We start from the raw sequence: 10,524 nt of genomic DNA on the forward strand, positions 1-10,524 counted from the left end.
CGACGGCCCAAGGCGTTCAGGCACGCGCTTCCGGTGCTCGGAGCGGAAGCAGCGGCGAGAGGCTCGGAGGAGCGGGGGCGGCCGAACGGCGAGCGGCGGGCGACGGGGGCGGGCGACGCGGGCCGCGGCACGGGCGGAGCCGGGGCCATGGAGCCGCCGCTGCCGGGCTAGGCAGGTCGTGCCCCGCCGGGCCGGCGGCGATGTCGGGCTACCAGCGCCGCCCGGGCGCCACCCCGCTGTCCCGAGCCCGGAGCCTCGCCATTCCCGACGGTGAGCGGGGCAGGGGCCGAGTCCAGCGGTCCAGGTGGGCGGCGGCCGCCCCGGCACGCAGTAAAGTCGCTGTTGTCGTTGCTTCCAGCTCCAGCGTTCTATGAGCGCCGGTCTTGTCTCCCCCAGCTAAATTGTGAGCGCCCCCATGGCAGGGACCTGGACTCCCCCTTCTTCGGCATTCGGCCGGCCTTTATGTGCTATGTACCCAGCCCGGTGCTGGCTTCCGTGGGAGACACAGGTGAGAGACGAGGGCGCCGGCCCCGGGGACGCTTCCAGTTCCCGCGCCACGTGTGGCACCTCCGCTGCAGCACGAGCTCGTCCATTGACCCATCAATGAGCAGAGCGCTCACTGCGTGCCAGGCACTCGGAATTCAAAGGCGGAGTCCCCTGCTAGGAGCTCACAGTCTGGTTGCGGGGAGACCTCCCCCAAGACAGACAGTTCCAGTACAGGATGGTTAGTGCCCGGGGAGCACAGGAGCCCGCCCGCTTTCCTCGTGGGGCTGCAGTCGGGGTGCCTTCACCTAGTGGGCAGTGATTGGAAACCGAGCTGGAGCATTCCATCTGCCTCCACAGCCGGGCAGTGGCCAGATCTGGTTCGTCCTCGTTCTACCCAAGCAGAAGTGCCGCTGGGTGCCCGGGGTGTGCAGGAGTGTTTGTATGGTTATGCCAGGATCTGAGGACATTCGGGGGTTGTCACAAGACAAGAGGACGCGCTTGCCCCGGCTGGGCTTCAAAATCTGCTGAGGAGCCTCTTTCAGACCACAGACACCAGGGCCAGTCTGCAAGTCAGGCCATCTCCAGGGTCACAAGTCTGGGAGCTTGTGTTTTTTTTAAAGTTTTCTCGGCTGACCGGGCGCAGTGGCTTATGCCTGTAATCCCAGCACTTTGGGAGGCCGAGGCAGGCGGATCATGAGGTCAGGAGATTGAGACCATCCTGGCTAACACGGTGAAAACCCGTCTCTACAAAAAATACGAAAAAATTAGCCGGGCGTGGTGGCAGATGCCTGTAGTCCCAGCTACTGGGGAGGATGAGGCAGGAGAATGGCGTGAACCCAGGAGGCGGAGCTTGCAGGGAGCCGAGATCGCACCACTGCACTCCAGCTTGGGCGACAGAGCAAGACTCCGTCTCAAAAAAAAAAAAAAAAAAAAGTTCTCTAGACTGTGAGAACCACTGCAGTGGAGACTCCATGTGCAAAAGAAAAAAACCAAATGTGAGGTCATAAAGACTTCCTGCCAGCATGGTGGGTGACATTGTTTCTTTGCAGATTTTGGCTATGGAAAGGGGAAATGTTCTAAGCAGAGCCCGTCAGGAGCCCACGGGACACATTTTGGAGGTAGAGTAGTTCAGCAACCTTTTCTTCTTGTCTCCATCCAACACAGTGCCAGGCACGTGTCTGGTGGGACTGTCAATGTGACTGGCTATGTGGTGTAGCTGGAGCCCAAAAGAGCAGGTGGGGGTGGGATTTCAAGGGTTCAGTCTTGACCCTAGAGTAGGAGCGAGGTGACATCAGGGAGCGGGGAAGCCCCACCTGGGGGGCTGGGGCCACAGGAGCCAGCTTTACATGGGGCTCACAGCTGGGAGGGTCAAGTGTGGCTGCTTAAGTCCCCGGAGGGTGGGAAGGCGGTGGCAAGAGGGAGAAGGGAAGAGTGGGCGTTATTTAGGCTACCTAGGTAGGAAAGTCGGGAAGAGGGTCAGGGGGCACTGGGTCCCCAGCGTTGCAGCACCTCAGGAACTTGTTGTTGTTTGAGACGGAGTCTCGCTCTGTCGCCCAGGCTGGACTGCAGTGGCACGATCTCGGCTCACTGCAAGCTCCACCTCCCAGGTTCACGCCATTCTCCTGCCTCAGCCTCCCGAGTAGCTGGGACTACAGGCGCCCACCACCACGCCTGGCTAATTTTTTGTATTTTTAGTAGAGACGAGGTTTCACCGTGTTAGCCAGGATGGTCTCCATCTCCTGACCTCGTGATCCGCCCGCCTTGACCTCCCACAGTGCTGGGAGTACAGGCGTGAGCCACCACACCCGGCCACCTGAGGAGCTTTGAGAGCTCCTAGCACAGGTTGACCTCACACCAGGGAGCCGGGTGTGTGCAGTGGAGTGACTTGGGTCGTTTTAAAGCTCCCCAGGGGAGCTTTAGTGAGCAGCACAGTGTGGGAGCAGGGGCCGAGGCGTGGAAGGAGAAGATTGCAAATGTAGACGCACGTCTGTCACTGCCCACCTTCAGCCACCTTCACACTTCCTAGTGCCGCCTGAGTCATGGTAGAATGACGAGCGTGGCTGCCCGATCTCACATGTGGCCATGCTCTGGAAAGACAGGTGAACAGGAAGGTTCCCTTTCAACGCTCTTCAGTAGACTTTATGCGTTTGTGATGTCTATTATTTCAGATGACAGATTTGAAGATCTTGAAGAGGCAAATCCATTCTCTTTTAAAGAGTTTCTGAAGACCAAGAACCTCGGCCTGTCGAAGGAGGATCCGGCCAGCAGAATTTATGCAAAGGTAAATCCACGGCATTGTGGGCGATGGCTCTGTGGGACGTTTCTGTTCCGGCCTCTGCAGCCTCCTTTGGAGGAATCGTGCATGAGTGTGGCAGAGCAGGGCAGGCGTCAGTGCTGGGGAGCAGCTCTGGGCTCAGAAGCTGCTGGGCTCCTTCCGGTAGAGAGATTGGGCCTTTCTTCTTGTTCCGAGGCAGAACACAGAAAGGAAGATGCGCTCCGAGTCAGAAGCATGGCCTCCATTGTTTTTTTTTCTTTTTTAGGAAGCCTCGAGGCATTCCCTGGGACTTGACCACAACTCCCCACCCTCCCAAACCGGGGGGTATGGCCTGGAGTATCAGCAGCCATTTTTCGAGGACCCGACAGGGGCCGGTGACCTCCTGGATGAGGAGGAGGATGAGGACACCGGATGGAGTGGAGCCTACCTGCCGTCTGCCATCGAGCAGACTCACCCCGAGAGGGTCCCTGCCGGCACGTCGCCCTGCAGCACATACCTTTCCTTTTTCTCCACCCCGTCGGAGCTGGCAGGGCCTGAGTCTCTGCCCTCGTGGGCGTTGAGTGACACTGATTCTCGCGTGTCTCCGGCCTCTCCGGCAGGGAGTCCTAGCGCAGACTTTGCGGTTCATGGAGAGTCTCTGGGAGACAGGCACCTGCGGACGCTGCAGATAAGTTACGACGCAGTAAGTGAGCCTCGCGGCGCCCTCTGGCACAGCGCCTGTCCGAGCGGCTTCTCCCGGGGAGAACCTGGAGCCATCCTACCTCTTGGGTGGCCTGGTTTGATTTCCAGGACAAGGCGACTTGCGTGACAGCCTGCTATCCACTTTCCCTTTGACTTTGCTTCTGGTTACACGTGGGAATAGAACCGGCTAAAGAGGACTGGTGAGCTAGAAGCTGTGAATTGGATGCAGTTGGGCACTTACAGGGCTGTACCCTCAGTAAAGGCGGGCTGCCGTCGCCAGCTTGCTAAGTGTTCCAAGAGGAGGAAAATTTTTAAAAAATTATAATCACCTAAAAGGTTATAAGCTCTGAGTAAAAAAAAATTTTTTTAGCCGGGCGCCGTGGCTCACGCCTGTAATCTCAGCACTTTGGGAGGCCGAGGTGGGTGGATCACCTGAGGTCAGCAGTTTGAGACCAGCCTGGCCAACATGGTGAAACCCTGTCTCTACTGAAAATACAAAAATTAGCCGGGCTTGGTGGCAGGTGCCTGTAGTCCCAGCTACTTGGGAGGCTGAGGCAGGAGAATCGCTTGAACCCGGGAGGCGGAGGTTGCGGTGAGCCGAGGTCACGCCATTGTACTCCAGCCTAGGCGATGAGTGAAACTCTGTTTCAAAAAAAAGAAATTTTTTTTTTTTCCTGAGACAGTGTCTCACTCTGTTGCTCATGCTGGAGTGGAGTGGCATGATCTCGGCTCACTGCAACCTCTGCCTCCCGAGTTCAAGTGATTCTCCTGCTTCAGCCACCCGAGTAGTTAGGACTACAGGTGCCCGCCACCACTGCTGGCTAATTTTTGTATTTTTAGTAGAGACGGGGGTTTCACCGTGTTGGCCAGGCTGGTCTCAAACTCCTGACCTTGTGATCCGCCCACCTCGGCCTCCCAAAGTGCTGGGATTACAGGCGCCAGCCACCCCGCCCGGCCTCTGAGTAAAATTAACTGGCATTTGTGACCACAGGTGTTTGAAAAGTGCCTGCCCCCATCTGTGGTCTCCCTCTGTAGTGGCTGCAGGTGGACGCTGCACTGACCCAGCATCTCTGCTTATCAGGAGGCTCTGGAGCCACACCGCAGAAGCACACGCCCTTTTGAGCCAGACATGCTGACTTTCTAATAAGGATGTTTTCTCTCCACAGCTGAAAGATGAAAATTCTAAGCTGAGAAGAAAGCTGAATGAGGTTCAGAGCTTCTCTGAAGCTCAAACAGAAATGTATGTAAGCTTTTAGTTAGGAATGCAATCCACAACATCTAATACACAGGGAAATCCGTTTTTAAATGATAATGAAGTAATCAGTCAAACCAGATCTGGGTTTTATTGTATATAAATGTTCAGCATCAAACACATTTCTGTGTTCTGCCTAAAAGTTTATTTTGAGACAGTCTTGCCGTGTCACCCAGGCTCGGGTGCAGTGGCGCAATCACGGCTCACTGCAGCCTTGACCTCCTTGGCTCCAGCAATCCTCCCATCTCAGCCTCCTGAGTAGCTGGGACCACAGGCGTTCGCCACTGCACCTGGCTAATTTTTAAATCTTATTTTTGTAGAGACAGGGTCTCACTATGTTGCCCAGGCTTGTCTCAAACTCCTCAGCTCAAGGAATCCTCCTGCCTCAGGCTCCTAAAGTGTTGGGATTATAAGCATGAGCCACGGCGCCTGGCCAAGGTTTATTTTAAACTTTAGGCAAAAAGCCACCAAACACCTTGTTGGAGCAGCAGTGCTGTGAGAGCCGCTCCCTGCACGCCTGCCTGGTGGCTACAGGTCCAGGCCTGAGGCTGCCGCTGCCTCCCCTCTGTGCCTGAGACCCATTCCATCACAGGCTCTTAGCGGGTTTTATCTGGCTAATGAGGTATCTTTTTGTAGTCCTTTTAAAAGTAGCCACAGAAATTAACAACTCGGGTTTTTCTTTAACAAGGGTGAGGACACTTGAGCGGAAATTAGAAGCAAAAATGATCAAGGAGGAAAGCGACTACCACGACCTGGAGTCGGTGGTTCAGCAGGTGGAGCAGAACCTGGAGCTGATGACCGTATGGGTTTCTTCTCTGAATCAGACAAGCTGGGTGGGGCAGGAGCGCTCCTGAGAAAGTGCTGTTGTCCTCAGCAGCCGGTGCAGCCTGCCCTTGGGAGTGGGGCCATGTGGCTCTCTGGGACTGGTGTTCTTTGACATCGCTGTCTCGCTGTGCCTGGGGATAGCTGGCCCACGAGGGCATCCGTGGGGAGTGGGGGGCCAGAGCACAGACACTGCATGATGAGCCCTTCCCGGGGTGGTCTGAGAGTGGAGGCGGGACTGGGAGGGGCACAGGGGCTGTGAAGGGCCACAGCCAGGTTGGGTGCCCTCCTGCTCCCTGGGTTGGGGCCCGTGTCCGGTATGAATGTGAGGACATCAGTGATGCTTTTTGTGGTTTTTCTTTTTTGGGTAACAGAAACGGGCTGTAAAGGCAGAAAACCACGTTGTGAAACTAAAACAGGAAATCAGTTTGCTCCAGGTAATTAAAGGAAGGGACTTCAGTGTTTTTCTTTGATTTGTGGAGTCACATAATGAATTCAGTAAGAAAGAGGCGAAAGACTGCTGGGGTTTCCCCTGAGCCCAAGCAGAGAAAGGACTTCAAATGAGGACAGCAGCCGCTTCCTGTCAGGGCCTGAAGCAGAGGGAGGCCCTGGAGCTCTGTTGGGAGTTTGGGGTCTGGCACGGGGCATCCACTTGTAGGAGTCCCTGTTGCCATAGAGCCAGGTGCTGGGCATATACTGGAGTGAAGGGGAAGCCATTAGGCCCCCAGTCCCAGAGGCGAGCCCCCAGTTACGCCAGAGCACCCATCCTGAGTGCCAGGCCCCCACAGGTAAGCCCTCGCCTCGCCAGGTGGTGACTTTCAGCTGGGTTGCCTCGGAGCTGCTCTGTCCTTAGCCGTAACCGTCCCCCCTAGGCGCAGGTCTCCAACTTCCAGCGAGAGAATGAAGCCCTGCGGTGCGGCCAGGGCGCCAGCCTGACCGTGGTGAAGCAGAACGCCGACGTGGCCCTGCAGAACCTCCGGGTGGTCATGAATAGCGCACAGGCTTCCATCAAGTGAGTGCCTGGGAGGCACCGGGAAGCCTGGCGGGGAAAGGGGTGAGATTGGAGTGGTCGTCAGTGATCCTGGGTGGGGGCCCAGGCTGATGGCACCGTGGCTGGAGGACCAGGGAGCTGCAGGGAGGGACGCGTGCTCAGTGGTCCTGTTAGCTCTCTGGGTCACTGTGTGGACAGACCACAGGCTTTCTAACCTGCCTCGCAGTGTCTGATCCCACCTGGGAGGTGCAGACAGCCACAGCACCCTGCACTGAACCTCAGCCCCACCCCCTGTGGGCACTAAAGCTCTAAATAAAGGAAACGGTGGGCGTTTCCCTCCTGCTGAAAAAGCCAATTCCCAGAAGGCCCTTACTGCTGTGCCTGGCTGGGGACACGCCAGCCACCATGACTGTGACAGTGGTGAGTGTCTGCCACCCATTGGGCTGAGCTCTGCAGGGCGGTGTTGGCCCCCAGAGCACTCCCTGTGAACAAGGGAGCCGTCTCCTGTGAAGTCAGGTGTGGGTCTCCTCCAAGAGGAGCTAGGAGTGGAAAACGTGTGGTTCTCCCCCAGCCCCTCCCTTTCTCCCTGGAACCCTGTCCCTTTCTCCCCCCGCAAACCCCACCCCTTTCTCCCCCCCGCAAACCCCACCCCTTTCTCCCTGGAACCCTGTCCCTTTCTCCCCCACCCCCTGCAAACCCCACCCCTTTCTCCCCCCCACAAACCCCACCCCTTTCTCCCCCCCGCAAACCCCACCCCTTTCTCCCCCCCGCAAACCCCACCCCTTTCTCCCCCCCGCAAACCCCACCCCTTTCTCCCCCCCGCAAACCCCACCCCTTTCTCCCCCCCGCAAACCCCACCCCTTTCTCCCCCCCGCAAACCCCACCCCTTTCTCCCCCCCGCAAACCCCACCCCTTTCTCCCCCCCCCCCGGCAAACCCCACCCCTTTCTCCCAGGAACCCTGTCCCTTTCTCCCCCCTCCCCGGCAAACCCCACCCCTTTCTCCCTGGAACCCTGTCCCTTTCTCCCCCCCCCGGCAAACCCCACCCCTTTCTCCCTGGAACCCTGTCCCTTTCTCCCCCCCCCGGCAAACCCCACCCCTTTCTCCCTGGAACCCTGTCCCTTTCTCCCCCCCCCCCCCGGCAAACCCCACCCCTTTCTCCCTGGAACCCTGTCCCTTTCTCCCCCCCCCCGGCAAACCCCACCCCTTTCTCCCTGGAACCCTGTCCCTTTCTCCCCCCCCCCCCCGGCAAACCCCACCCCTTTCTCCCTGGAACCCTGTCCCTTTCTCCCCCCCCCGGCAAACCCCACCCCTTTCTCCCTGGAACCCTGTCCCTTTCTCCCCCCCCCCGGCAAACCCCACCCCTTTCTCCCTGGAACCCTGTCCCTTTCTCCCCCCCCCCGGCAAACCCCACCCCTTTCTCCCTGGAACCCTGTCCCTTTCTCCCCCCCCCCCGGCAAACCCCACCCCTTTCTCCCTGGAACCCTGTCCCTTTCTCCCCCCCCCGGCAAACCCCACCCCTTTCTCCCTGGAACCCTGTCCCTTTCTCCCCCCCCCCCCGGCAAACCCCACCCCTTTCTCCCTGGAACCCTGTCCCTTTCTCCCCCCCCCGGCAAACCCCACCCCTTTCTCCCTGGAACCCTGTCCCTTTCTCCCCCCAGCAAACCCCACCCCTTTCTCCCCCCAGCAAACCCCACCCCTTTCTCCCTGGAACCCTGTCCCTTTCTCCCCCCAGCAAACCCCACCCCTTTCTCCCTGGAACCCTGTCCCTTTCTCCCCCCAGCAAACCCCACCCCTTTCTCCCTGAGACCCCTTCTGTTTCTCCCCCCCAGAATTCTGTCCCTTTCTCCCTGGAACCCCTCACCTTTCTCCCCACCAGAACCCCTCCCCTGTGGAATCCCTCCCCGCCATGGAAACCCTCCCCTTCCTTCCCCACCCCCCCCCCCGGAATTCCTCCCCTTTCTCCCCCTCAGAACCTCTCCCCTTTTTCCGCCTACCAACCCCTCCCCTTTCTCCCCCCCACCCCCCGTGGAAGCCCTCCCCATTCTTCCCCCTGGAAACCCTTGCCTTCCTCCCACTCAGAACCTCTCCCCTTTCCCTACCCCTTGGAACCCCTCCCTTTTTCCCCCTACCAACCCCTCCCCTTTCTCCCCCCAGAACCCCGTTGCTGCTGAGTAGCTGCTGCCACCCATCCTGATATCCGTGCTTGTTTTCAGGCAACTGGTTTCCGGAGCTGAGACACTGAATCTTGTTGCCGAAATCCTTAAATCTATAGACAGAATTTCTGAAATTAAAGACGAGGAGGAAGACTCTTGAGGACCCCTGGGTGTTCTCAGCATGAAGCTCCGTGTATACCCTGAGGTCACCACCGCTCGATCTAAATGTGCAGTTGTGTCCTTAAATGTGCAGTCTTCACCCAGAGTAAAGTGTTGATCGCAAGAGTCCAGTGTCGTGCCCTCAGCCAGTTCTTGGCCACCACAATGGGAGCAGCCCTGGCCGAGTTGTCTCTGTGGTTTCTATGCAGCCCTTCTTGGCGAAATTCCTGCGATCTTATAGATTCTAATGAGCTCTTGGAAGACATTGTCATAAAAGCCAGTGATTTTAAGAAAAAGAGTGGTTCTGGAATCAGTGTTTTCCAGTGCCATCCCAGAACATCAGTTGTAAGATAAGTACAATTGGTTGTCCTTGATTTCCTAAGTAGAACAAACACTAAATGTGCCTCTGAGATGGCCACCCTGGGCAGGGACCTGTGCCTTCCGCCGATGCTCAGGGCTCCCTCTGGCTCCCGGGTCACTCTTGTGGCCCCAGTGGGTGGTCCCTGCAGTCATGGCCTGAGTGTGCAGGGGCCACCGCGTGGCTGCTGCTGTCCTCCTCCGGGACCCACAGGAACCAAGGTCACACATTCCGTGCTGTGAAGCTGTCCAGATGTGCCTCTTTGGCTGGGGGTTCTGGTGGACGTTTCAAGTGGCATTTTGTACAATGCAGGTTAGAATTCAGGAATTTCAAGTATGTGCCCGGGTCTGTCAGGTCCCAGCTGCCTTTCTGACGGCCCCCCTCAGAGGGACGGCGACGAGCACTAAATGCTTTTTTGACTATTTTCCTATAGATTTTTTTTAAAACTTTTTTTTCCTCCTGTTCCAATTGATAGTTTTCTTATTTAATAAATTCTATAGTTCACCACACTGTCTTTTCTCTGCTGACTTAGCCAGTCCTTGGAGAACGCCGTGGGCTTCCACACCTCACTTGCTCTTGCCCTAACTGGTGCCTTGTGCTGGCAGATTCTCTCCAGGTCCTCAGCCCTTGGGGTTAGGGGCAGACTCAGACCACTGCTGCCTGGGCCTGACCACTGGGACCCACACGTGATGGACGTGTGAGTCACGCAGCTGCACGTTTCAGAGCTGGACAGACTGGATTCTAGCATTGGATCATCTTTTCAGATCATGTGGTTGAATTTTTCAAACAAGGCGTCTGAATTGCTAGACCCCTAGTCTTAGCTACAAGTGAAGGCCAGAGCTTTCCAGCAGTCACTCTGGAGCGGTCCTGCTGCCTAGCCCTATGCGCCTCCTGCTCCTGCTGGTTGGTGAAAGCAGGCTCTGGATTCTGTTGGCAGAGCTGACTTGAGACAGGGTGCTGTGGTTGGGAAGTGCCAGAATGAGGTTCTGAGTGTATAGGCAGCTCTGGGAGCCCTGTAGCAGCAGGATGGGGGCATCTGGCGAGGATGCCTCAGGCCACAGGCCTTCCCTGAGGCCCTTTGGGAGAGACAACATTTGATGGGGTGGGGGTCACAAAGGCCAGATCGCCAGGTGGGTCCCATCCACCAGATGCGTGTGAAGCGGGGTGGTCCCCTGGCCCTCATGCCAGCAGCTCATGGAGCAGGTGGGGCCCAGGGAAGCGCGGTGGGGATGGGCATGTGGGTTTTGCGCACCCCTCTCTTTTGATGTCTGTGTTTGAAGCGTTTGATAGAAGTTTAAAAATACAATTTGTGGTGCGGTATTTAGTGCCTGCCTTCTGCCTCCGG

General features: G+C 57.4%; 1 protein-coding gene across 14 annotated transcripts; it reads left to right on the forward strand.

Moving 5' to 3' along the window:
* The first annotated feature begins 136 nt into the window (after window positions 1-136).
* Window positions 137-9,688, forward strand: ENTR1 (endosome associated trafficking regulator 1). 14 transcript variants are annotated; one of them, XR_010148540.1, is made up of 10 exons: window positions 137-270; window positions 359-508; window positions 1,536-1,604; window positions 2,655-2,767; window positions 3,027-3,443; window positions 4,609-4,682; window positions 5,383-5,494; window positions 5,891-6,304; window positions 6,389-6,528; window positions 8,723-9,688. XR_010148540.1 is itself a non-coding variant. In XM_016962113.3 (10 exons), the coding sequence occupies exons 1-10, from the start codon at window positions 201-203 to the stop codon at window positions 8,701-8,703; spliced, it is 1,248 nt and encodes a 415-aa protein (XP_016817602.1). In that variant the 5' UTR covers window positions 137-200; the 3' UTR covers window positions 8,704-9,688. The 14 variants fall into 14 exon arrangements, 12 of the variants coding, with proteins under 12 accessions (XP_016817602.1, XP_016817598.1, XP_016817601.1 ...); XM_016962113.3 differs by having other exon boundaries at window positions 5,891-5,953; window positions 8,664-9,688; XM_016962109.3 differs by having other exon boundaries at window positions 5,891-5,953.
* Window positions 9,689-10,524: the final 836 nt, after the last annotated feature.

The sequence above is a fragment of the Pan troglodytes genome, chromosome 11, assembly GCF_028858775.2.
Source record: "Pan troglodytes isolate AG18354 chromosome 11, NHGRI_mPanTro3-v2.0_pri, whole genome shotgun sequence".
Classification (NCBI taxonomy): Eukaryota; Metazoa; Chordata; class Mammalia; order Primates; family Hominidae; genus Pan; species Pan troglodytes.

What these genes read in the sequence shown, in the direction of transcription:
- ENTR1 (XM_054658569.2), top strand. Translation starts at nt 201, where the DNA reads ATGTCGGGCTACCAGCGCCGCCCGGGCGCCACCCCGCTGTCCCGAGCC. An exon ending in CCAGCAGAATTTATGCAAAG is followed by an intron (nt 2,768 to 3,026) that starts GTAAATCCACGG and finishes TTTCTTTTTTAG; the next exon opens with GAAGCCTCGAGGCATTCCCT. An exon ending in TGCAGATAAGTTACGACGCA is followed by an intron (nt 3,444 to 4,608) that starts GTAAGTGAGCCT and finishes TTCTCTCCACAG; the next exon opens with CTGAAAGATGAAAATTCTAA.